Source organism: Ziziphus jujuba, chromosome 10, assembly GCF_031755915.1.
Source record: "Ziziphus jujuba cultivar Dongzao chromosome 10, ASM3175591v1".
Lineage (NCBI taxonomy): Eukaryota > Viridiplantae > Streptophyta > Magnoliopsida > Rosales > Rhamnaceae > Ziziphus > Ziziphus jujuba.
This window is the reverse complement of record NC_083388.1, coordinates 9,888,966-9,915,350: the sequence shown is the minus strand read 5'-3', so window position 1 is coordinate 9,915,350 and position 26,385 is coordinate 9,888,966. Positions and strand designations below refer to the sequence as shown.

The following is a 26,385-nucleotide window of genomic DNA, read 5'->3' as shown; positions in this document are numbered from 1 at the left end:
ATTATCTTAAAAAAAAAAAAAATGAGACAAGCAAGTGAGATATCCGGTTCCCTTATGAAACTTTTGTTATTGGGTTAGCCATATGTTTCACATGTTTAAGTGATTCACATGGCATTATCAAATGATCCAAGTCTTGAATAATAATCTACAACGTACATGGATGTCCTTGCTGATGATCCTTTACTCCAACAACATACATAAATATGTTATATTTTACATTCACCTTTTCTTTTAATTTATTTTATTATTTAATTTTAAACATTATTATAAGATAATTATCATGCAAATATATATTATACATTGTTTTGATTATATTTTGGGTTATTTTTAATTTAAAAGTAATCAATTTGAAATCAAATTTTGGATAACCATATGTTATTAAATTGTTTTTAATTCTAAACTATATAAGAAAATTAATACCAAACTATTATTAATGAGACTATTTCCAAACTAATAGTAATGATATAAAATAACTCTAGTCATTATATCTAAATAATTGATATGAAATATCCATTTAATTGAAATGGAGGGACGGTCTTTATCCATATAAATTAGACAAGCAAATAGTTATCCAATAAAACACGCAAGTGAGATAGTGAGACATCAAGTTATGTCCAATCTTTTTTTTATTTTATAAGTGGATATAAATATAGATGTTCAACCATTAAAATTAATCATTTTGTTTAAATTTTAACCAGTGAAAAAATAAGTCCTTTTTGATCTCTAAATGAAATAAAGAGAATTGTTTTTGAAAAATATTATTTATTATTATTAGTGAATAATCAATAATATAACTTATATGTTATATAATAATTTAAATAATAATTATTAAAATATTTATTTTCAAATTTTAAAATAACAAAATAATAAAAATTAAATATTTTTATTAAAATTTATTAAATAAAGTAATGATTATCATCCATAATATTATATCAATAAAAAAAAAAGCCTTAAACTGAAGTGCAAATATTATATCAATAAAAAAAAAAGCCTTAAAAAAAATAAAAGACAAGCAAATCACTATCGTTATAAATGAAAAGTGAGTTGTTATTGGAGAGGATCTTTATCAATATAAAAGAGACAAGCATCGTACCAAAAATAGAAAAAAGAAAATGAGACAAGCAAGTGAAATATCAAGTCATGGCCAATCTTTAACCAGCAAAAAAACAAGTCACCTCCAATCTTTTTAGCCACAAAAAATAAAATAAAATAAAATAAAATAAAAAATGCCATGTCCTATCTAAAGTACCAAAAGGAATCTCAGCCATCGGTAAGGGAAATAGATCAGATGATGATAGGAGGGGTAGGAAAGAAAAGAGGCGCGTAACATTTTTCACCTTTATTTTATTGAAGAGGTGTGTCTAATTTTTTTTCTCGCACTACTTTGCTAAATTATCTATCCCCTATGCCTCCGTCAATTAAATATCTATATATATATATATAGATATATATTAGTGTGTGTATATATAGATATGTGTGATGGGCGTATTTCGTATAGTTAATACCAGTTAGCCTAGAACTGGTCTCGCAATTCTTTTTTGTTTTTTTTGGGGGGGTAAGTCTAGAACTGGTCTAGCTTAATTGAAGTGCAATGGAGGAGGCTTTTAGCATAAAATGTATGGGCATGGTTTGGGTTTTCATAGGGTGTTTATTATTGATGTCGATGTATATTTATTATACATTCGGAGTAAAAGTTAAAATTATACGATCAAAGTTTCGAAAGCAAGGTATAAATGGTCCATTGCCATCCGTTATATTGGGGAATGTTCCTGAAATGAAGCAGATATTATCCCGGACTTCAGTCAATGATCATGTCAAAGAAAAGTTACTGATTGACCATTCTTTATCCCTCTTTCCATATTTAAAGCAGTGGTCTAAGCAATTTGGTATATTAATTTATTTATTCTATGTTTTTTTTTTCATTGGGATTTTTAATTCAGTCATGTGTTATTATTTTTTAATTTTTATGTTAGTTTCTAATTTTTGAATTTTTTTTAATATTAGCAATGAGATATTTGAATTTGAAATAATTACCCGTCATGAACATATCACTTCCTAATTACTTAATAAAGTGAAACAGATTTTACTATATTATGTATCTTTTTAATCAAGAAAATACATGTAAAATGTTTTTGGATGTTATTTTTAAAATCAATTTGCTGAATGATGAAGCTTACAAGTTATGAAATTGAAAAGTGAGAGAATGATATATATTGGTTCTGTGCACATTTCGCAATGCGCTCCATTGGTATTGTACTCGCTTTCATTTTTTTTCTCCATATATTTCTTACTTATCATTATTATATATTTTCTTAGAAAGTCCAAATAGTGCTAAAATTTCCCAGTTCTCAATTTATCAAAATAATAATAAAGTTATCATTATTATATAGAAATATTTTTAATGATGGGTATCTTTCTGATTGAAAAACCTTTAAGTATAATTGATGAATCTGAATATATATTGCTATAAGCTGTTCGTTCTTTTAACTAATCTATAGCTTTAATTTATTGTTCTCATTAATTGTTTGTTTAAATTTTTATTTCCTCAATGCCAAGTTTTTTATTACCTTTTTTTTTTTTCTTTCGAAATAATACAAAGACAAAAGAAAAAAAATTATATAGCTTTTTTTTTTTCTTTCCCAATTTGTGAAAAGAAAAGAAAATCTATGGTTTGATGTATACTATCAAATATACAACAGGAGCAACGTTCATGTTTGCCCTTGGAGGGATGCAAATATTGTACGTTTGTGATGTTAAACTAGTAAAAGAATTCAGCATCTTCAAATCGGTGGACTTGGGGAAGCCTGCTTATCTTCAGAAAGACAGAGGTCCTTTATTAGGCAAGGGCCTCATTTCCACAAACGGTGCACTTTGGGCCCACCAAAGAAAAACTGAATCTCCCCATCTTTACATGTCCAAAATTAAGGTCAGTCACCATACTCTTACTTTATTATTATTTTGATGATGATGAGATTCAAATTGGAATTATTATCCGAGAAAACCCTGCTTAATTTGCTATTGGACTCAGCTGCAAAAAGTGTCTTTATGTGTAAGTTAAATTTTAATTTCATACTGAAACTATTGGACTTGGAACCTAAACAATGCAGGACATGGTGAACCTAATGGTGGAATCTGCAAATACACTAGTTAAAACTTGGGAAAGCAAAATTAATCAAACAGATGGTGGGGTTGTAGATTTACCTGTCCATGATTATGTGAGAAGCTTCTCTTCAACCGTAATTTCTAAGATTTTGTTTGGAAGCAACTATGAACAAGGAAACACCATATTCCCCAAGCATGGAGCTCTTCTTAAGGCCATGGCTTCACCTACAATACTCAATGGGATTCCCTTCTCAAAGTCTATAAACTTGTCCTCCTTTAACTCATTATAATATAATAAACTCAATTTTTAATGTTTGGACCTACCAATTTCTGAATAATTCACCTTAACCCTGCAGATTTCTTCCCACCAAGAAAAACATGGAAGTGTGGAGGCTAGAAAAAGAAATTAACTCCATAATCATTGACATAAAGAACAGACATATTGGAAGACCTCATCAGGATGAGAACATGTTGAAAGTGATCATGGAAGGTGCCAAGAATGCTAAGCTTGGGCCAACCGCTGAGGATCAATATATAGTGGACAATTGCAAGAATCTCTTCTTGGCAGGATCTGAAGTTCCTGCTGTTGCAGCAATGTGGGGTTTGATGCTATTAGCTTTGCATCCCGAGTGGCAAGCGCGTCTACGCTCTGAGGTTCAGCAAGTTTGTGGCCGCGGGCATAACATCATCGATGCTAATATGCTTAGCAAGATGAAAATGGTACATCTACGCATATAAAATTTATTTTTTAATAGCTTAAGCTTTTGCAAAAAATAATAATTTAACAACTACTTTGTCTAATCGATAATTTTTAACGAATTAAATTAAATGTTTTTTGCAGATGGAAATGGTTATTCAAGAGGTGCTGCGGCTATACCCGGCAGTGATATTTGTGTCAAGGCAAGCCTTGGAAGATGTGAAGGTGGGGGAAATGTTGGTCCCCAAAGGTGTGAATATATGGATATGGATGCTAGAGTTGCACAGAGATCCTGAACTTTGGGGACCTGATGCTTACAAGTTCAATCCTGAAAGGTTTGCCAATGGAGTTTCAGGGGCTTGCAAGTGTCCTCAAGCCTACTTGCCGTTTGGTGTTGGTCGCCGAGTATGTCCTGGACAGAGCTTAGCCATGGTGGAACTGAAAATACTTTTTGCTCTCATTGTATCCAATTTCACTGTCTCTGTTTCTCCAAAATATCGTCACTCCCCTGTTTATGGTTTGCTTTTGCAGCCTGAACATGGTATAGATCTCCTAGTACAAAAAATATGACAAATTATATGTTCATTGCTCGATGTTGTAATATTGTATGTTGAAAATCAAAATAAAGTTATCTGTACTTACCAAAATAAATAAATAAAATAAGATAAAATAAAGTTATTTGTGCAAAATTGTTGATTCGACTACTAGGGGCAATTTGGGATCATACTTCTTCTTGTCTAGTTTCCATATGTTTTATTTATCACTTTTTAATTTATTTTTTATTTTCATTCCCTTATTTATCATAATTTATTCTGCATATTGGGATTCCTTTTAATAACTCAGCACCAACAATTAAAAAAATGTGTGAATTTCTTTTTCCAGGAAAAAAAAAAAAAGTGTGAATTGATTTTTGTTATTCTTTCCCTGATAAAATATAATTAGAAGTTTTATAACTATTGAATAACATAATGTTTCATAATTGATACGTGGTAAAGTTTTGAATGAAATTAACCGCTTTTTATGAATTAGTTTTTAATAAATGAGTTTATAAGGAGTCAATTTTCTTTCGCAGTATTTGATGTTTAAGAAAAGAGATAAGATTTAAATTAATATGATTAAAAACTTATGCATTAGAAGCAAGGGTAAGATTAATCATATTATTGGAAAAATGATTCCTCATTGACCCCCCCTTTTCTTCCTGCAAAAAACCATTCAAACACTTACAAATTTTACTTTTCTGAAAGGTATGAGGTTTCCACCAAATTGGCACGAACCAAACAACGCTGAAAAAATAAATATCATTTATTGAAAACTTTGCAATGCGTTTGGAACTCCATCTTTTCGAGATAGAATTACAGGCAAGATGAAACTCAAACTCCCCTTTTCCAATCTCAAAAACTATTTCAACTCTTCCATGTTATTTAAATGTTGATTCATTGTCCTGCTATACAAATTAGAACATTTCAATACCCATATAATTGATTGTCAAATTGAGGCAAAAAAAGAAAAACGAAAAAAGCAATATGAAGTAACTTTAAATTCACTGGGCATGCATCGTTTTAAAAGGTTACCATGTGAGAAGATATATATATTTTTTAATTAACATTTCCCTAATTTGAAGTCTTTTTTGGTAATTGCAACCCTAATTTGAAGTCTTGATCCCTTGTTTATATGCAGATACGATATTTTGTCCTGTACTGACCGAGGTACCTCAAACTCAAATCTACAAAATAAAAAGAAAGAATTTGTTGATTTGAAAAAGTAAGAACAAAGTGATGCTGCCACATAATACAAATTAGGTCAAGAATGGTTAATTGCATATGTTTGAATATATTGTTGGTTTTAAAAAAAATAAAATGGTGGTTATTGCTACACTGTAATAATTATTTTGTGGATTTGTGTCTATAATATGTTCATGCTCAATTCTTATATCTCGATTAAGACATTTTATAATATTGTAATGATCGTTCATTTTATACTTTTGAGCATCGATTTTATGATATTGAATGGGGTATAAGTTTGGGTTTTGTGAAATGATTTTAAACGGGGAACTTTTCTAACGAGAGGAATGAGAGGTCTTGAGAGAAATATTTTGCTGCAGTAAATTATTATTTTCCTATTATACTATGCCACTCACTGAGATTTCTTTATCTCACATTTTATTTGTTTTAAATTCGTTCCCCTAGGCTCAGCAGTTAGTAGCAGTCTACCTCGCGCACCGTTCGTTACTTTGTTCTTCCGCGACAGCAGATGTATTTATCTTTTCTTATCTTTTCAGACTCGTTTATTACTTATTTGTACTCTCAGACTTCGTTAACACTCTTAGAATGCTCTGATATTAAATTTGGGACTCTGTAGAGACCACGGTATTTATGTTTTGGTTATGGCCTGTAGTACCATAGGCCGGTTGTGGACTTTTATGCTATTGTGGATTTATTTATATTTATATGTTGGGGTATTATTGATATTACTTATGTTGGTTGTCCACGTGTCAAGTGGAGTTCCATTGGATATTCTTAGAAATTGTCCAGTGGTACTTCACCAGGCGGGACCTCCAGGGAGATCCTGGAAGGGTCCCCGGGGCAGGTCCTGTCAGCTTGGTATCAAAGCTCTAGGTTTTAAATTCCTCGGGGTTGTGCATTGCTGTACAACTCATCCTGTGTTTTGCCTTCCATACCTACCCTTTTGCTGGTGTTAATTAATTTTGATTTATTCCGCCATATAGAAATTTTTCCTGGTGCTGCGAGGAGGTAGACATAGTTTCTAGCAAGTTTCAGTTGAAAGTATAAATGCGTCCACTTATTCAGAGCATTTTATTGAGCATCTGGCTCGATCACTCGAGAGGAGTGGGTTTTATTAGGTATTATGTTGATTAGACTTATAGACTTGGAGCAGCGGATTGTAATGACTCCACGGATCCTATGCAATGTTTGGTCAAGTGCAAGATCTTATTAGCTAGCTTTATGCTAGAGGGAAACTCGAGGAAGTGGTGGACAATTTGAAAGAACTAGAAGACGTCACATTTGGACATTGTTCAAGACTGCATTTCACATCAGGTTTTGTCCTCTAAACTCTGTTAAGATTGAGAGGTTAGAGTTGAGACACTCACTCAGGATAGCAGGACAGTTTCTGAATATTAGTGGAGATTTAAAGAGCTATCAAAGTTTTGCCTTAACTTGGTTACCGATGAGATTAATAAGAAAAAGAGCTTTCTCGATGGTTTGAGCGAGCTTACAGTGGTGAGCTTCTCAGGTGCCGTTCAACCAAATTATTAGACTGTGAGAGATGTTGTCTTGGAAGCAGACAGGTAGACCATAAAGCGTAGATCTAACCGCCAATCAGATAATGGCATGTCTTTGGAGACCCATAGCTAGCGATTATCTAAAAGGAGGAGCTTTAGCTTAGAGTCATTGGATGGTGGAGGATTTAGAGGAGGCAGACATAGCCTCAAGGATAGTAGATTCCAAAGAAGTAACCCATTCAGGGTTCAGGATGGTGGACAGTGAACCATGGTAATGACCATTTTTAGAGATATGAAAATCCAAGCTAGTGGAATGGATCATACCTTCATTACAGATAGTCAGAACACTTTGAAAAGGATTACCCTGCGGAGGACATAGGCATGCTAGAGCTTTAAGATCACGTGCACAATTTCAAAAGACTGATGGGTACAAAGTACATGATTAAACAAGCCAGACTTCAAAAGGGTTCATTTGACCTAGCCGGATGTTAGAGGGTAGTTGTTTTCATTTATTGGAAATTGAGATCCTAAGATTAGACTCTGGTATAGACAAAGTTTGGTTGATACATTTCAGTGATCTGATGTGGGACAATTAGTTAAGGGCTAAGCTGTAAAATTTCATAAGTTGGTTTTGTGACATCTGTTTTTGGGTGATGATTTTTAGATCTTGATTTTGATGTTTTGTTTTCTTGGAGATTGAAGGTTTTATGCCAACAATGTTTTATGGTTCTAAGGTAGTTAATATTCTTGATGATAACTTAATCTTCTAAGGAATATGATTTTTGAGGCATAGTTAGAATATAAGTAAGTGATAAATGTTTCCTTATGAGTTGAAGATCTAGTAACTAGTTCTTAGTACTAGGTTGTGATATTAGAATTAAGTTTTAAACTTCCTTATTATTTGAGGTATGTATTCTTGAAGTTTGTTTAAAATTGGAAGAATTTGAGGTTTCTTCAAGTATGATATTTGAGATGACGAGAGGACTCGGACTTGATCTTTTGGTTTCATATTCTTTGGTGTTGACAACTTGAGGAATTTGTTAGGCCTTATAAGTAATCTAAGGTCCTCCATTAAAATGAGTATGAGAATTTTTGTTTTATGACTTGATGAAATTGGATAAAGGAAGATGTTTGTCGAGGTTGAGGAATTTGGATAATCAATGAGCAGTATGGATCTTATAATTGCAAGTATTAGAAGTGCAATCAGAGGCAAAAAGAACAATCTGAATTTTAACTTTGTGAAAGTGGTATTTGGTTTCAGGAAATTAATTTTAAGTTCTGAACTTTTATTTTGATTTGATGGATGGATTTTTCCTTTTAGAAATTATGAGTTGTTACCTATGCTTCTAGACAGTTGAAGAAGCACGAGTTGGATTATCTGACTCATGATTTAAGGTTTGTAGTAACAGTCTTTGTGCTGAGGACTTTGAGACACTGCTTGTATGGAGTTGCTTGTCGAACATTTACTGATCATAAAACCCTTAAGTATTCATTTACTTAGAAAGAGTTAAACTTAAGCAAAGAAGATGGATGAATTTGCTCAACGTTTATGATTGCACTATTGACTACTATTCAAGCAAGATAAATGTGGTAGTTAATGCATTAATGAGGAAGTAGACAGGCTTATTATCTTATGTGCAAATGATACAACATCCTTTGATAGTTGAGTTGAGAGAGTTGGATTTGGATGTTGATTTGGGGATGCATACTTCAGGAGTAATTTTTGCTAGCTTCTGATTAGAACGGATACTTATGGATTGCGTTCTTGAAGCTTAGTTTGAAGGCTGAAAAAGTCAGGTTTCGCTATTAGACGCAATTGAGCCTTAGTGATTGGTTCTAGGCTCTGTGTTCTAGCTAAAGACGAGTTGAAAAGGAAAATACTGGAAGAAGCCCATAGTTCTATCTATGCTATGCACCGTGGTAATACCAAGATGTACCATACTCTAAAGGAGTATTATTGGTAGGCAGGGATGAAAACCGAAGTTGCTAAGTATGTATCCAAGTATTTTATTTGCCGGTAAGTGAAGGTAGAGAAATAAAAGCCTTCTGGACTTTTACAGCCCTTACCCATCCCATAATGGAAATGGGAACACATCACAACGGATTTTGTATTCAAGCTTCCCCCACAGTTTAGAGACATGATGGTATTTGGGTGATAGTAGATTGACTCACCAAGTCTTCACATTTCCTACCTATTCGTGAGAAGTTTTCTCCTCAGAAGTTAGCGGAACTTTTTATGAATCATATAGTGAGCTTGCATGGAGTGCCAATATCGATTATATCTGACAGAGATCCATGGTTCACTTCGAGATTTTGGCCAAGATTAATGAATGAACTTGGTGTCAAGTTGAATTTGAGTACCGCTTTTCACCCACAGACTGATGGGTAATCTGAGAGGACTAGCAGAGTGCACCTACAACAATAGCTATCACTCGAGCATTGAGATGTCACCTTATGAGGCGTTGTATGGGAGACAATGTCAAACTCCATTATGTTGGAATGAGACAGGTGAAAGGAAACTTCTAGGCCCTAAGATTGTACAGGCGACAGTGGACAAGGTCAATATTATACGGGCCAAGTTGAAAGCGGCACAGGACAGGCAAAAGAGCTATGCGGACGTGCGTAGGAAGGATCTCGAGTTCGAGGTTGGCGATCGAGTATTCTTGAAGCTCTTTCCTTGGAAAGGTGTACTACGTTTTGGAAAACGAGGGAAGCTAAGTCCTCGCTACATTGGACCGTATGAGATAGTAGAGAGGATAGATCCAGTGGCTTACATGATTGACTTGCCGGAGGAGCTTTCTCGAGTCCATAATGTTTTTCACATCTCCATACTCCGCAAGCATATCTCAGACCCATCACATGTGTTGGAGACATCGGAGTTTGAATTGTGGGATGACCTGTCTTATGAGGAGCAGCCAGTGCAGATTTTAGGAAGGGAAGAGAAAAGGCTTCGCAATAAGACTATAGCTTTGGTGAAGGTTCTTTGGAGAAACCACCTTGTCGAGGAGGCAACTTGGGAGCGAGAGGATCAAATGCGGAGTCAGTATCCTTACCTCTTCCAAAACCAAGGTATGAATTTCGTGGACAAAATTTCTTTAAGGGGGGTAGGTTGTAACACCCCACACCCAACAAATGCACCTATTGAGAAGTTTGACTAGGTTTGACTAAGTTTGACCAGGTTGACCAAGTTTGACCAAGTGAATAGTATGGGTCCAGATTTGACTTTTTCTATGATTTATATTTTAGTTTGACCAAGGTATTATTGGATAGAGCTCGTCGATACGAGTTCAAAGACTAGCGGCATGCCAAATTCCGAGCTACGAATCAAAAGTTACGGTTCTATGAAGTTCAGTTTTAGTGTTTTATCTGTGTCCAAACCAGTCCAAGTGTTTTTGTCTGATAGCAATCCCAGGCTTATAAAATCCTCATTTTGTGTGCCAAATAGAGTCCCAAAACACTAGAGCTCCCTTTTCCTTCACGAAACCCGAGGAAAAACACCCCAGCCTTTGGACCCGAACTGGGTCAAAACGACCCGTTTTTACCCATAAACGGGTTTACGCCGTTCAACCACCTCCAGCCACCACCTTGTTACACGTGCTGGCCAGAGAGGAGCAGAGGGAGGAGGCGAGCTCGGCCGTAAAATTTTTCGGCCACGGGACCCTGGACGCGCCCAGATCAAGCAGGTGAAGCTTGACGGCCAAAGTTTTTCTCTCTCCTTGATTTGTGTGTTTTTCGGCCAACCCAGCTCACCCCATACCTCTATCCTATCATTTTTGACCTCTCTGAGTCCATTTCCGGGGTTAGATTGCACAAAATCCCCACCGTTTGAGAGATCCCTCAAGTTTAAACTCGGCCGAAACTTTACCTCGATTTTTCGGCCACCGAAGGAGTCACCGGACCAAGGTAAGGCCACTGGTGAACTCTTTGTCTCTTGGATTTTCCATAGACATATAATTTGTGAATTTTGGAGATCGTTTGGTAATTTTCCTATTTTTGGGTTATTTTATTAATCTTTCGGATAAAATTAGACTGTGTTTGGACAACAATTGGTCAAATCAGTTGAAATTGGAGTTGGATTAGTGTAATTAGATATTATTGGAACCTGTTTGGTGGGTCAATTGTGAAAAATTAGGCTTAGGGCAAAAAGCCCCAATTTGGAGTATCGGGTTCGTAGGGGACACGGTATAATTGGACCGCCCGGTGTCCAATTTCGAAAATTGTAGAGTTTGATAAATTATTGTAAGGCATTTGGGTTATAATAATGCCTTCAGTTTAGTTATTGGAGCCTGAGAAATATTTTTATATTATGACAGGCACTGGTACTGAGACCGGAGGTGAGCCTATAGGAGAGCAGAGTTGAGCAACATCTGTACAGTGAGTGGTTATATTGTTTAAATTATTTTGGGCATATTATAATATGTATGTGTTTTGAATAATTTGGCATATATACCGTTTGATTGAAATGCTTGCTTTATGCGTATATATAATATCTGCTTTCACTTATACAAGTTATCATTTTGTGTGGATTTTAATAAGATTTTCAGTGATTTCTAAATTCGATGAGTTCATAGTGAACTTTTGAATTATGTTAATTAAATATTATGGTATTTGAATTGAGATTTCAGATTATTTTGGAAAGTATTTGATTTGAGGAGCAGATTGAAAAATTTATATGATTTTAAGCATGTTCAAGTATTTTCAAATTTTATATGCTTAAAATTGGATTATGGTGAATATAAATTCACTGTGGTATTATGGTTTTATTTGAAGTTCACTGTGAATATTTTCCAGTTCCTTCAACAATAGTCCCATATGTTATTTATAAACTTCAAAAGGATATCAAGAAGGGACATGATGATTCAAATAGACATATTATTTCAAGAAAACATATATTGTTTTAGGAGAAGACATATTGTTTCAAGAAAAAAGATACACTGTTTCAAGAGAAGACACACTGAGTGGCAAAAGACATATTGCTGTGAATATAGACAGACACACGGGAAACGTTACAATTGTTTGTGATAAAACGATGTAACTTGTAACTTTCTGTCAAAAGTCATAATGTTTTAGAAATAATTTTATTCATTATAAATTTCTAACAATCCCTCACATGAATAAAAATTGACACATTTAGAGAGAATTCACTTAGAAAGAAATTGCTTTAGGAAAGATAGCTTTTGGCTTTGAATCTTCTTTAGTGACAAACTATCGGATTTACAAGCTAAAAAGTGAACATGACGTCATGAAATTTTAGCCATTATTGTAAAGCAAGAAAATAGAATTCACACAATCACTCTTCTAAACATTGTTGGTTCTTTCAGTTGTGTTCATTTTGGCCCTGAACATTCTTGGTTTTCATGAGTGCTATAGAGAATTCAAGCCTATAAAAATTCTTATAGAAGTGATCGCTTCACACTCACATAGGTGACTTCCTATTAAAAGTTTCTTGTAAAAACCCCATTTGAATTTCTAAAGTATAGGAGTCATTAAAAGCAATGCTTATCCTAATACACATTACAGGAAACACTAATTATCATAGAAATGGGTAAAGTTATATATCTCTTAGTGTTTTTATAGAGTCAGTCGAGATTCGGTTGTCCTTTTGAACCTAGATCTTAGGATCTCTAATCAATTAGGTAGGATTGCCATCAAGAAAACTCTAAATTAATGGCTTTAATTCCATTTCCCTCGATAAATGGTAAACTTGCTCCCTTATTATTCCCTAGATCTTAGGATCTCTAATCAATTAGGTAGGATTTGCAAGATTATCTTTAGATTTCACATAATCTATAGATATTATTCCATTTGAGAGTAACTATTTTATAGTATTATGTTTTGACGTATATGTCGAGATTTACCTTTATAATTTTGGCTTTATGCCTTTCCAATAGCAGATTGACTATCGCAATGTATGCAAATAGCAGGTAAAGGTTTTGACCATCTTGGAACATCCTCTAGAAAATGTTGAAGCCATTTCGCTTCTCCTTCAACTTTATCTAAAGCAATAAATTCAATTTCTATTGTGGAGCTTGCAATACAAGTCTGCTTGGAAGATTTCCAAGATACTGCTTACACCTCCAAGCATAAAAACATATCCATTGGTGGATCTTGAATCATTTAAGTCAGATATCCAATTAGCATCACTGTATCCCTCAAGTACAACATGATATTTTGTATAATGTAATCTGTGATCCATAGTATATCTTAGATATCTAAGAACTCTAATTATTTCCGTCCCATAATCTTTTCTCGGATTACTTGTGTACCTACTCAATTTGCTAACTAAGTAAGCTATATCTGGTCTTGTACAACCCATAACATACATTAAACTACCAATGATTCGAGAATATTCTAATTGTGATACACCATTCCCATGATTTTTATATAATGTAAAGTTTAGGTCTATTGGTGTTTTTGAAATATGGTCGCTGTCTTTGTCATACATATTAAGCAACTTTTCAATATAGTGCTTTTGAGATAGAATAAACCATCTTGTGTTCTAGAAATTTTAATTCCTAGAATAACATCTGCGATACCCAAATCTTTCATATCAAATTTACTAATCAAAATTTTCTTAGTAGCTTGAATTATTTCTTTAGTGCTACCAATGATGAGCATATCATCTACATAAAGACATACAATGACATAACCATATTTGGTATCTTTCTCATAAACACATTTATCACATTCATTTATTCTAAACCTGTTTGACTTCGTTACATTGTCAAACTTTTGATGTAATAGCCCAGACCACCCGTATGCGATATTGTCCTCTTTGGGTCCGGGGAATCCTCTTACAACTTAGCCCTCAAGGTTTGATAAGGCCTCGCAAGGGAAACGTATCCACATCCACTTATAAGGAGTGTTTCGTTCCATTTTCCAACCGATGTGGGACTTCAAAATCCTCCCCCCTTGAGGTCCAGTGTCCTCGCTGGCACACCGATCTGGATACTGGCTTTGATACCAACTGTAACAGCCCAGACCATCCGCATGCGATATTGTCCTCTTTGGGCCTGGGGAATCCTCTTACAACCGAGCTCTCAAGGTTTTAAAAGGCATCACAAGGGAAAGGTATCTACACCCACTTATAAGGAGTGTTTCGTTCCCCTTTCCAACCGATGTGGGACTTCATAATCCTCCCCCCTTGGGGCCCAGCATCCTCGCTGGTACACTGATCCGGGTACTGGCTCTGATAACAACTATAACAGTTCAGACTACCCGCATGTGATATTGTCCTCTTTGGGCCTGGGGAATCTTCTTATAACCCAGCTCTCAAGGTTTTAAAAGGCTTCGCAAGGGAAAGATATCCACACTCACTTATAAGGAGTGTTTTGTTCCCTTTTCCAACCGATGTGGGACTTCACAATCCTCCCCCTTTAGGGCTGAGCGTCCTCGCTGGCACATCAATCCGGGTACTGGCTCTGATACCAACTGTAACAGCCCAGACCACTCGCATGAGATATTATCCTCTTTGGGCCTGGAGAATTCTCTTACAACCCAGCCCTCAAGGTTTTAAAAGGTTTCACAAGGGAAAAATATCCACATCCACTTATAAGGAGTGTTTCGTTCCCCTTTCCAACCGATGTGGGACTTCGCATTTGATGCTATTGTTTTAGAGCTTGTTTTAAACCATATAATGATTTTACAAGTTTGCTAACTTTTTTTTTTTCATTTCCAGGGGCTACAAATGCTTTAGGTTGTTCCACATAAACCTCTTCATCTAATTCACCACTTAAAAATATCGTTTTTACATCCATTTAATGTATTTCTAAATTCTTTAATGCGGCAATAACAATTAACATTTGAACAGATCTACATCTTCTTTTTGTTTGTAGCCCTTTGCCACTAATCTAACCTTATATTTATTGATTGATCCATCAGCTTCCATCTTTTTCTTAAAGATCCATTTACAACCTAAGGGTTTACGTATAGGTGGAAGATCTACTAATTCCCATGTATGGTTTTGCATGATGGACTCAATTTCACTATTAATTGCTTCTTTCCAATAAGGAGCTTCGGGTGTAGACATAATTTCTCTGAAATTCTTTGGTTTAGTTTCTAACATGTAAGTTAAAAATTCTGAACCAAAAGATTTTGAAATTTTCATTCTTTTATTGTGTCTTGGCTTACTATCCATTTCTTCTTGATTTTCATTGTTTTTGAAAAACTTGGATCACATGCCATTTTACAAGGAAATACATCTTCATACAAATATGCATTTCTAGATCCAATAATTGTATTAACATGCATATCAAAAATTTCAGATTTACACACTAGGAACCTATAAACAGTACTATTAATTGCATATCCAATAAATATACAATCAGCAAGTTTAGGTCTTATCTTAATTCGCTTAGGATCAGGTATTATTACTTTAACAAGACACCCCAACACTTTCAAGTATTTATAGGTAGACTCTCTTCCTTTCCATAACTCATGAGGGATCATATTAGATTTATTATAAGGTATTTTATTAAGAAGCAAATTTGCAGAAAGTAATGCTTCCCCCCCCACATATTTTGAGGTAAATAAGAACTTATTAACATAGCATTCATCATCTCTTTTAAAGTTCTAGTTTTGTATTCTGCAACACCATTAGATTGGGGTGACTATGGAGCCGTGGTTTGGTGAATAATTCCATGTTGTGAACAAAATAAATTAAATGGAGTATCATATTGACCACCTCTATCGCTTCTTAATACTTTAATCTTTTTACTAAGTTGATTTTCAACTTTATTTTTATAAAGTTTAAATGCTTCTAAAGCCTCATCTTTTGATCTTAATAAGTACACATAACAATAACGTGTACAATCATCAGTAAATGTGATAAAGTATTTTTACCACCTCTTGTTTGCACAAATTTTAAATCACATATATCACTATTAATTAAATCTAAAGATTGAGTATTTCTATCAATAGTATGAAAATGTGTCTTTGTTAATTTAGATTCAACACACGTTTCACATTTATAATCTAAATCAATATCGAAATTTGGTATTAAATTTAAATTAATTAATCTTTTCGTAGTAATATAACTAACATATCCTAATCTACCATGCCAAATATTAAAGGGCTCAATCAAATAAGTAGGCATCACAGTCATTACATTAAGTTTAAAGAGCCTCTCGCTCAAATAACCTTTACCCACATACATATACCTTTTCGAAAGTACAAATTTATCGGACTCAAAGACCAACTTAAAACCATTTTTACTAAGTAATGATCCAAATATAAGATTTTTGCGAATATCAGGAACATGTAACACATTTGTGAGGGTAACTTCTTTTTCGAATGTCATCGTAAGTATAACCTTTCCTTTTTCTTCAACTTTAGAAGTAGAAGAATTTCCCATGAATAGTTGTTTTTCCTCATGATTTGGATTTTGATAAGTGGTGAACATATTCTTGTCAGAACATATATGGTAAGTAGCCCCAGTGTCCAACTACCATGACCTCAGATTCCCAACCAAGTTTGCTTTAGAAACAACAGCAAATATCATTGGAAAGCTTTTCAATTTTAGTGACATTGGCATGAATGATCTTTCTCTTTTTGTTTTCTTGGCCTTTATGGTTAGTACAATCTTTAGTGTGATGCCCCGACTTGTTACATACAAAGCATTTGCCATTGAATCTTTTAGATCCACCACCATTAGACCCTCCATTGGAACTTTGATTTTCAAATTTCCTTTTCTTGTTCTTGTTGATCTTAAGTCTTTGTTCCACTACATTTGCCTTGCTTTCTATTGGATTTCTATTTTTATTTTCAGAAAATCGATTATCTTCTTCTATTCTCAATCTCACAATTGAGTCCTCAAGCCCTATCTCTTTACGTTTATGTTTTAAATAATTTTTGAAATCCTTCCAAGATGGTTGCAATTTTTCAATCACCGCAACCATTTGGAAAGACTCACTAATTTTCATTTTTTCAGCTTGTATTCACGAAAAATGAGTTGGAGCTCTTGGACTTGGTTTATGACACTCTTTGAATCAATCATTTTAAAATCCAAAAATTTACCAACAATGAATTTTTTCGTGCCGGCATCTTCCATTTTATATTTTTTCCCCAAAGATTGCCATAAATCTTTTGCAGTTTTAACACTACTATATACATTATATAATGTGTCAATTAAACCATTGAGAATATAATTTTTACATAGAAAGTCTGAATGGTGCCATGCATCCATTGCTGCTACCGTTTGAGTATTAGACTCATTTTCATTAAGAACGGAAGCAACCTTAGTGAGAAATTTGACTAGGTTCAAAGTAGTAAGATAAAATAACATTTTTTGTTGCCATTCTTTAAAATCAGAACCACTCAATTTCTCTGCTTTCTCAGCATGATCCAAACATGTAGGCAAAATAGTAAGAGGTAAAGATGCACTAGATGCCATTTCTATAAAAAGAAAATATATTACCAAATAATTACTAATTAAGCAATAATTAAACTAAACAAATAATTTTATCTATAAAACAAAATTAAAATATGCTACAATGTATAAATGTATGTACAATATAAATATTTGCAAATATAAAATGTTTAATTTCCACTGTAACATAGAACACGTAAATATATATATATATATATATTAAATATTAATTTATAATATGTAATAGGCACTGCACGCAAGTATATATTAAATGTATATTAAATATTAATATATAATATATATTAAATGTTTTATAGAATATTATCTAATAACTACGCAAGTCCAAAAAATCAGTATTTATATATATATATATATATATATATGTGCGTGTGTGTGTGTGTGTGTGTAAAAACAGGCATGTAAACCAGTGAAATAAAAATAAGAGGTAGGAGTTATAATAAGACTAGAATTGTATGTGTATTATTATATCAAGTAATAATAAATAAATAAATATATATATATATAGAAAAGAAGTGATAAAAAAGATATTAATGTAAATATAGATAAACTTTTTTAACTTCATTAAATAATTAAACATATATATAAACAATGCAGAGAACCTAATGTTTGAAAGAGATTAATTTAATATATTATTGTCTTAAAAGTTTTAGGAAATTAATAGACCTAAAACCAAAGTGTATATATATATATATATCTCAATGTATATTAAATATATAAAACAATATATAAATAATTATAGTGAGATAAAAAAAAAAAGAACTCATAGATATTGTGTTTGTATTATAATTCCAAATAAAATTGATTTTTATATAACGATCGAGGCAAAAGTTAAACTCTCTTTCCTTAAGACAATATTCGCTTTGCTAAGGTGCTCATAGTTTTACAGTGATTATTTCCCAGAAAACAACGATCTCTTCTCTGAATATTAGCACTCCAAATTCAAAGAACCATAAACCAGACAAAGTTTCAATTCTTTATACTACAGGTTTGTTAATTATTTTCCAGTTTCTTCAACAACAGTCCCATACGGTATTTATAGACTTCAAAATGATATCAAGAGAGGACATGATGATTCAAACAAACATTATTTCAAGAAAACATATATTGTTTCAGAAGAAGACACAGTGTTTCAAGAAAAAGATACATTGTTTCAAAGAGATGACACATTGATTGGAAAAGTACACATTGATTGGAATATAGATAGACACATGAAAAACATTACAACTGTTAGTGATGAAACGATGTAAGTTATAACTTTCTGTCAAAAGTTATAGTGTTTCAGAAATAATCCTATTCATTATAAATTTCTAACAAATATATGCTTAGCAAACATGAAACTAATTATTCAAACTATTATGAAGAATTAAATTGAATTGTATTTTGTGATGTATAAACTGATTTTCTTGTCTTTCTGGTGCAAGTCCAAGAGGGTTTTGCGCCTAGTGATATATTTTTCAATTGGGCAAGCTTTGCAAGATATCTTGAAGGCGGACACATGTGAAATTAATCTGGATCCCAAAAGAAGTAAATATATGGATATGGAATTATGGAGCACCGAAGCTCACAAGTTGGATCCTCAAAAGTACTTTCGAATGTCGTTTTTGGGCAGAGCTTTAGCCATGCTTGAATTGAAGATCTTCTCTTTGCTTTTACATCTTATCCAATTTCGCCTTCTCTGTATTCAAGAATTAGTTTCTTCATTAGATCTGTTGGAAATTTCTAGCATCTTCCCCTTATTGTCAGTTTTTTGCAAGTGTTGTAACTTGCAAACGTGTTATTTACATATAAAAGTCCTAAATGTTAATAAAAATTTGTGTTCTTTAACTTAGAAGTTAAATCCCCTGCCAAATCTCATATTCACACTAGAAAATAATTTTCGAACCCTACTACTATTCTTATAAGTTAGATCCCCTGCCAAAATAACCAATCTACTCGTCCTAAAACTATTATTTTTAACTTTTCTTTTTTGTTTTTTCCTCAAAATCTCTCTCTAATTTGATAAAGTTAAAATAGTAGAATTTTAGTTTATATAAGTATATTGTATCCAAAATCTTCATTAAGTTCAAGAGAATTAATTGTAAAAGAAGCCAGGTTACATAGCTGTTTCAAAATTGCATTCCCTCTATGGCTTAGTTTGGGATTGCTTTTGGGATAATTAGAATCAATTCCCCTAGAATTTAAGAGTATTAACATGTTCAGTAAACTAATATTTTTCTGATTATTTTATAGTTTTAGATAGTTACACAATTGCTTTTCAAATCAGATAGAAATGTAATTTAAAAATATGAGTATTTTTATAATCAAGATAAGTAAATTTGAATTTCCAAAATATCCTTAATTAATCAATATAATACCATATTATATTTATTTTTTATTTTATCAAACAGTCATACTAAAATTAAAATGCTCTTATAAATATAAACTCAAATAAAATTTTTAATATTATTATTATAATACTACTTTTTAGTATAAAAAGTCACAACTAACTACATATAAATTATTATTTAAAAAAAAACTTATATATATATATATATATCATGCCATTTTAATAATTTTAAATTTTTTAGTAATTCAATTTAATAAATTACTAAATATAAATAATTTTTACACCTTACAACATTTTTATTAATATAAATTTCCAAACACTTAATTGATTATTATTATTATTAATTTTTTTTTTTATCAAAGCTACAATTATTCTTTTAGGAACTGATTCTTTTAGTAATATCAAACTAACAGATTCTTGATCTTTTGCAGCACCAACTGTATATGTCGAAGTAATTTTTGACAACATCTTCCTTAGGGATATAACGATATACATACACAGTTGAGTTCAATTCAACCTCAATCTTCTTAAAAATTCGAAGATAACCTCACTAAAGCACACACAAAGAACAAAGATTATAGAACTTGTCTCCTAGCTAGGTAGATTCTTACCTAGGATAGCATTTGCACTAACTCGCTTCTATGAAATATTTGTAATAATTATTGAGTCTTGTGTTGCTTACCTACAAAAAGCCATTAATTTGCTTTTCAGTTTTCCCAAGTTCTCAATTGCACCTAATAATCATGAAATTCACCCCAGAAGGGAGCTTAATTGAATTTTAGGATTCAATGATTCTGCCAAATATAGCTTTTAGCTTAGTTAAAAAGGTTCTCTAAGAATATATAAGGATACCAGACTGCAGATCCACACAAAGCAAGAGGCATTAGTTGACATCCTCTCAACCTTTTGAACATCGGAATTCGAAAGAAGACGGTTATAGAAATTAAGCCATAGAAATTAAGGGTCTAATAAACTATTGGCGAGCCATCTAAGCTTCCCAATTAACTTTAATTTCCAGGACTCACTGTTCTCAAATTGAGAAGCCAACCAATAAGCAGACAGATTCAACTATGAATATTCCTTCTAAAACTTAATTACTCGTGTTCCACATTATATCCTTCTAAACTAGCAGCGGCGATATGATCTCTTAGCACAATCTTCTGGGAAGGAACCTGCTCAAATTTTTTCACATTCCAATTGTTATTAATTGACCAGAAAATCACAACCCTGATGCTCTTTTGATTATCTAATAAGTTCAGTGAGAATAAGTTCTAGCTTTTCTTCCTTTTTATTTTTATTATTGTTATTTTTTTCAGTCCATTATCAACTTGATATTCTGTCCTTAAACTTGATATTCTGTCCATTATCAACTCTCCAAAATAAAACCTTATAGAATAACTCAGCAGCATATGATACCAAACTTCTCCATTTATGAGCTTACATGTTCAAGAGGAAAGATGGGGGTTACACATGTCAAACAAGTGCGCCAGTATCATGTTAAGTTACTGTATGCTAGAGTGTGCAAACAAATATTATTAGTCCCAAATTGGCAAAACAAGCGATTTTAAAGCAAAAAATAAGACGCTTGGTTACACTCTAGAGGGCTAATTAATCATTTAGGATGGAATCGTAAATGTTAACCAGTGGTATGAATATTTTCAAAAAAAAAAAAAAAAAAAAAAAAAAAGAAGTTGGTATGAATTGATCACAGAGATCAAGTTTAGCTAGATCTTTACTAACACTTTTAGTTAATTGTAGAAGTTTGCATTCTAATTTGATGAATCTTCACAAACACTTCTAGGTAATTTTAGAAGTTTGCATTCTATTTTAACGAAAAAAGTAAGATCTAGCTAGATCTTTACAAACGCTTTTGGGTAATTTAGAAGTTTGCATGCTACAAACCAGAACAAAAGTTTGGTAATTTTAGAAGTTTGCAAGCTATAAACAAGAACATTAGTGTAGAGAGAGGCTAGCTTGTTCACCCCAAAAGGGAAGTAGGCCGGCCAAATTTCCCTATAGATTCCAATGTTTAACCAATGTGGAATTTTATCCACACATTATTTTAACAATCCCCCCTTCAAACCAAGGACCATAGCCTTTCTTGCCCCTCTACAAATCAACAACATTTCCTAACAAGTCTTTTTTCAGAAAAATCATATAATATGGCTCTGTTCGAAAAGAATTATATGATATGCCAAATCCTAACAAGTCTATAATCTTATTAATAATTAGCAATTAAATGACTCACCGTCTTAGTTCTGGAATAACTGGTATGTGGGGCCAAATTCCAAACAGAGTATTTGTGTTTGTGATGTGTCCAAATCATGAATTTGAATGTTTGCCTCAGAGTAGCGGTTGGTAGGATCCAGGGTCTGCAGCAATTTATTAATTTTTCTTTTTTTTTTTTTTTAAATCCATTTTCGTGCTACTTCAAAACATTCTAAATCATGAATTTGAATGTTTGCCTCAGAGTAGCGATTGGTAGCATCCATGGGGTTTGCTGCAAATTTGTATGTTTTTATCCATTTCGTGCTACTTCAAAATATATGGGTTGGAGTTCGGCATCAGATTAATTATACCACATCCCATATATATATATGCACACAGAAATATGTGTTTTTGTCATTGGCATTGTTAAGTACTACTAGCTTGCTTAGATCTGACCGAGAGGTTGCAGAGAATTATGGAGGATGTTTTTGGCGTAAAAACTAGTATAGTTTGTTTTTCAATTTTATTGTTGGTATATATTTATTACAAACTTGGAGTGAAGTCTGAAATTATACGAGCAAAGCTTAGAAAGCAAGGTATAAGTGGTCCATTGCCATCCATTGTATTGGGGAATGTTCCTGAAATAAGGCGGATAATGTCTGAAGCTTCTAGCAAAGGTGTCAAGGAGAATAATTTGCAGCTAGTTGACCATTCTTTATCTCTCTTCCCATATTTCAAGAAGTGGACCAAGCAATTTGGTAATATTCATTTATTTATTATATGCTTTTTCTCACAGTGGTCGACCATAATTTTGTCATATTGATTACTGTTATAAAGTCAGATGTATATTCTGCTATGTTATTTTGTTTTAATTAAAATCAATTGCTGAAGCTTACTAGTTAGCAATTAAGAAATTAATGAGAAAATGGTCAATGGTTTTATGCACATTTGCAATGCCCCCTTTGGTGATGGAGTCTTTCTCGCTTTTATTTTTGCTCTATATACTTTGAACTTTCGACATCAATATTGCTTAGTTTGTTTAAAGCCTTAAGAGTATAATTAATGGATCTTATTATTAATTGCTATAGGCTATTCATTCCTTTTAATTTCTTGCTTTAGTTTATTGTCCTTATTAATTCATGATCATTTATATTATTATTTTTTTCTATGCTAACACTGTTTAACATTAGAGTTGAGAATTAAAAAAAGAAAGAAAGAAAGAAAGTATTATTCCTTTACTAGCTTGTTAGTATTAGTATTCCTGCCTGACAGTTTTCATGGATCTTATTAAATTGATAGAATAGTTCCTAGTAGAATTTTCTTAGGAAGCATACCGACTTAAAAAGATATGCAATATGGAAACGTCTATGTACAATTCAATTCATCCAATATACTTATTCAAAAAAAAAAATTAATTAATCAATTGAATTATACAGCAATACATACATTGTTGTGTAGAATACAAAGAAAAAAAGAAAAAATTACTGGTTATGTTTTATACCCGGTGATTTAATTACCACTATCATTTACAAATAAGACTAGGCCGCAAAAAATTTTGAGTCTTATGATTGAAAATTTGTCAATGAAATACTAATGTCTACCACCAAATAGTTACTTTACTTTCTTAGTTTAATTCCTTTCAAAATATACATAGTAGATCGTATATAGTGTAATAACTAGCTGTAAATGAACCTTATCTAATGCACAACAGGAAGGACGTTTATGTTTGCGCTTGGAGGAGTACAGTTACTGTATGTTTGCGATGCTGAAATAGTAAGAGAATTAAGCATCTTCAAATCACTGGACTTGGGGAAGCCTGCTTATCTGCAGAAGGATAGGGGTCCTCTATTAGGCAAAGGCCTCATTACAACAAATGGTACACTTTGGGCCCACCAGAGAAAAACAATAGCTCCCCACCTCTACATGTATAAGATTAAGGTCAGCTTTGCATACTCTAATATAGTTTTTATATAAATTTAATTATATTTTAATTTCATTTTTGACATGAATAAAGTTGGAATATTTGGAACCTATAAAATGTGCAGGACATGGTGAACCTAGTGGTGGAATCTGCAAATACACTAGTTAAGGCTTGGGAAAGCAGAGTTGATCAAACAGCTCATGGTGGTGCTGTAGATATACCGGTCCATGACTACGTGAGAAGCTTCTCTTCCAATGTAATTTCAAACATTTTATTTGGAAGCAACTATAGAGAAGGAAACATGATATTTCCCAAGTATAGAGCCCTTCTGAATGCCATGGCTTCACCCACCATACTTAATGGGATTCCCTTCTCAAGGTCTCTATAAATTTTGTCCTACAATAACTAATCCCATTCTAATTAATTAATTCAATTTGTAATGCACAATTCATTTGAATGTGCAGATTTTTTCCCACCAAGAAAAATATGCAAGTGTGGAGATTGGAAAAGGAAATAAATTCCATGATCATTGACATAAAGAACAAACACATTGGAAGGCCACATGATGAGGACATGTTAAAGGGGATCATGGCAGGTGCGAAGAATGCTAAGCTTGGGCCAAACGCCGAGGATCAATATCTAGTGGACAATTGCAAGAACCTCTTCTTGGCTGGATCTGAAGTTCCTGCTGTTGCTGCAATGTGGGGTTTGATGCTATTAGCTCTGTATCCCGAGTGGCAAGCGCGAATTCGCTCTGAGGTCGAGCAAGTTTGTGGCAATCCCAACATTATTGATGCTAGCGTACTTCACAAGATGAAAGTGGTATATCTATGTTGTTACATTAACTAGTCTTATTCTGATTCACATTAAAATAAGTTAAGCTTTTAAGAAAAAATAGTTATTTAATAGTCATTTAAGTACAATCGCTTTGTAATCGTCAAATTTTCTAAATTAAGTTGCTAAATTTTATAGATCGAAATGGTTATACAAGAGGTGTTGCGGCTATACCCGGCAGTGATATTTGTGTCGAGGCAAGCCTTAGAAGAAATAAAGGTGGGGAAAATGTGGGTTCCAAAAGGTGTAAATATATGGATATGGATGCTAGAGTTGCATCGAGATCCTGAACTTTGGGGACCTGATGCTCACAAGTTCAACCCTGAAAGGTTTGCTAATGGAGTTACCGGGGCTTGCAAGTGTCCGCAAGCCTACTTGCCATTTGGTGTTGGTGGCCGAGTATGCCCAGGACAGAGCTTAGCTATGGTAGAGCTGAAGATCCTCTTTGCTCTGATTGTATCCAATTTCAATCTCTCTGTTTCTCCCAACTATCATCATTCCCCAGTTTATGGTTTGCTTTTGCAGCCTGAACATGGTGTAAATCTTCTAGTACAAAAGATATGAGAAATTTGTATGATCATACGTTGCTTGATCTTGTAGTATTGTGTCCTCAAAATCATAATAAAGTGTCTAATCCTATTCCATCATTGGTATGTCAAAGTCCGTGGATGAGACCATCTGATTATTGCCAATTCCAAATAAAAATTCTAACATAATATCATTTAGGTGCTTCATTGTGTCACTCTCCCAAAAAAAGAAAAAAAATCCAAAAAAAAAAAAAAAGACAAAAAGAGGTGCTCCGTTGTGTCACTTGGGTAATAAATTACAGACTGTGGTTGTAGGAATATATAGCATTACCAAAATGTTGCAATAGATAACTAGATAAGGAAAAACTGGTAATAGAGGAAATCTAAATTAATTTCAATAATACCACAAATATTAAAGGGTTAATTACTCTTTAGGATACTGAATTATTACATTTTTTTTTTCTTTTTTGGGATCCTTCCTTCCAAATTTAAAAGAAGAAGAAGAAGAAGTTAGATTGCTCCATGAGCTATGCTTTTCTTTTCTTATCACATTAGTCTAATTATGCAATAAATTTGGCAAAAATAAGATTACAAACCAGTCAAAAATGAAATAAACAAATTAAAACAATTTTCCCCCCAAAAAAAAAAAATATTGTGCATGATTAATTTTATCAAATTCATCGTGGAAAAGGCATAATTGAACTGGAAAGATTATATATATATATATATATATATAAATATAAAACTTGCAGGGAGGTTGCATAGAACGAATGCATTCGATAAATCTTTACCCAAAAAAAAAAAAAAAATTGGCTGGAGCAGGGGGAAAGGTAGTTTATGGTTTTGAACAGGTTATCATAGAGATGTATTCAAGAATTATTATGGATTGGGTTCATGGGGATACTGAATCTTCTCATCCTTACTTCAATGTTTTGGAAGGTTATAAAGAAATTTTAGGAAAAGATTGAGAAATTGTTGGAGCATTTACGTGGCTATGTAGATTGCAACCCATATGACATGGAAGTTGAAAAAGTTTACTATCTATACGATATAAATGTCTGATCAATAGATGGTCAATTTGAAAACCAATCTTCAATGATTTTGTCTAATATTGATGTGCATATCTATTTTTTCTTTTTAGA

The 26,385-nt window shown here is 32.9% G+C and overlaps 2 protein-coding genes and 1 long non-coding RNA gene across 3 annotated transcripts in view; all 3 read left to right on the top strand.

The window, feature by feature from the left end:
- LOC132799638 (uncharacterized) overlaps positions 1–26,385 on the top strand; it is a 253,368-nt gene that overhangs the window by 129,034 nt on the left and 97,949 nt on the right. The gene's annotated exons all lie outside the window — the stretch shown is intronic.
- Positions 1,424–4,488, top strand: LOC107435213 (cytochrome P450 714C2). Its single transcript, XM_048467824.2, has 5 exons — positions 1,424–1,886; positions 2,700–2,926; positions 3,108–3,358; positions 3,459–3,822; positions 3,944–4,488. The coding sequence occupies exons 1-5, from the start codon at positions 1,592–1,594 to the stop codon at positions 4,367–4,369; spliced, it is 1,563 nt and encodes a 520-aa protein (XP_048323781.2). The 5' UTR covers positions 1,424–1,591; the 3' UTR covers positions 4,370–4,488.
- Positions 22,388–25,363, top strand: LOC107411060 (cytochrome P450 714C2). Its single transcript, XM_016018573.4, has 5 exons — positions 22,388–22,719; positions 23,673–23,899; positions 24,007–24,260; positions 24,347–24,704; positions 24,855–25,363. Exons 1-5 carry the CDS (start codon positions 22,437–22,439, stop codon positions 25,278–25,280), a joined length of 1,548 nt encoding a protein of 515 aa, XP_015874059.2. The 5' UTR covers positions 22,388–22,436; the 3' UTR covers positions 25,281–25,363.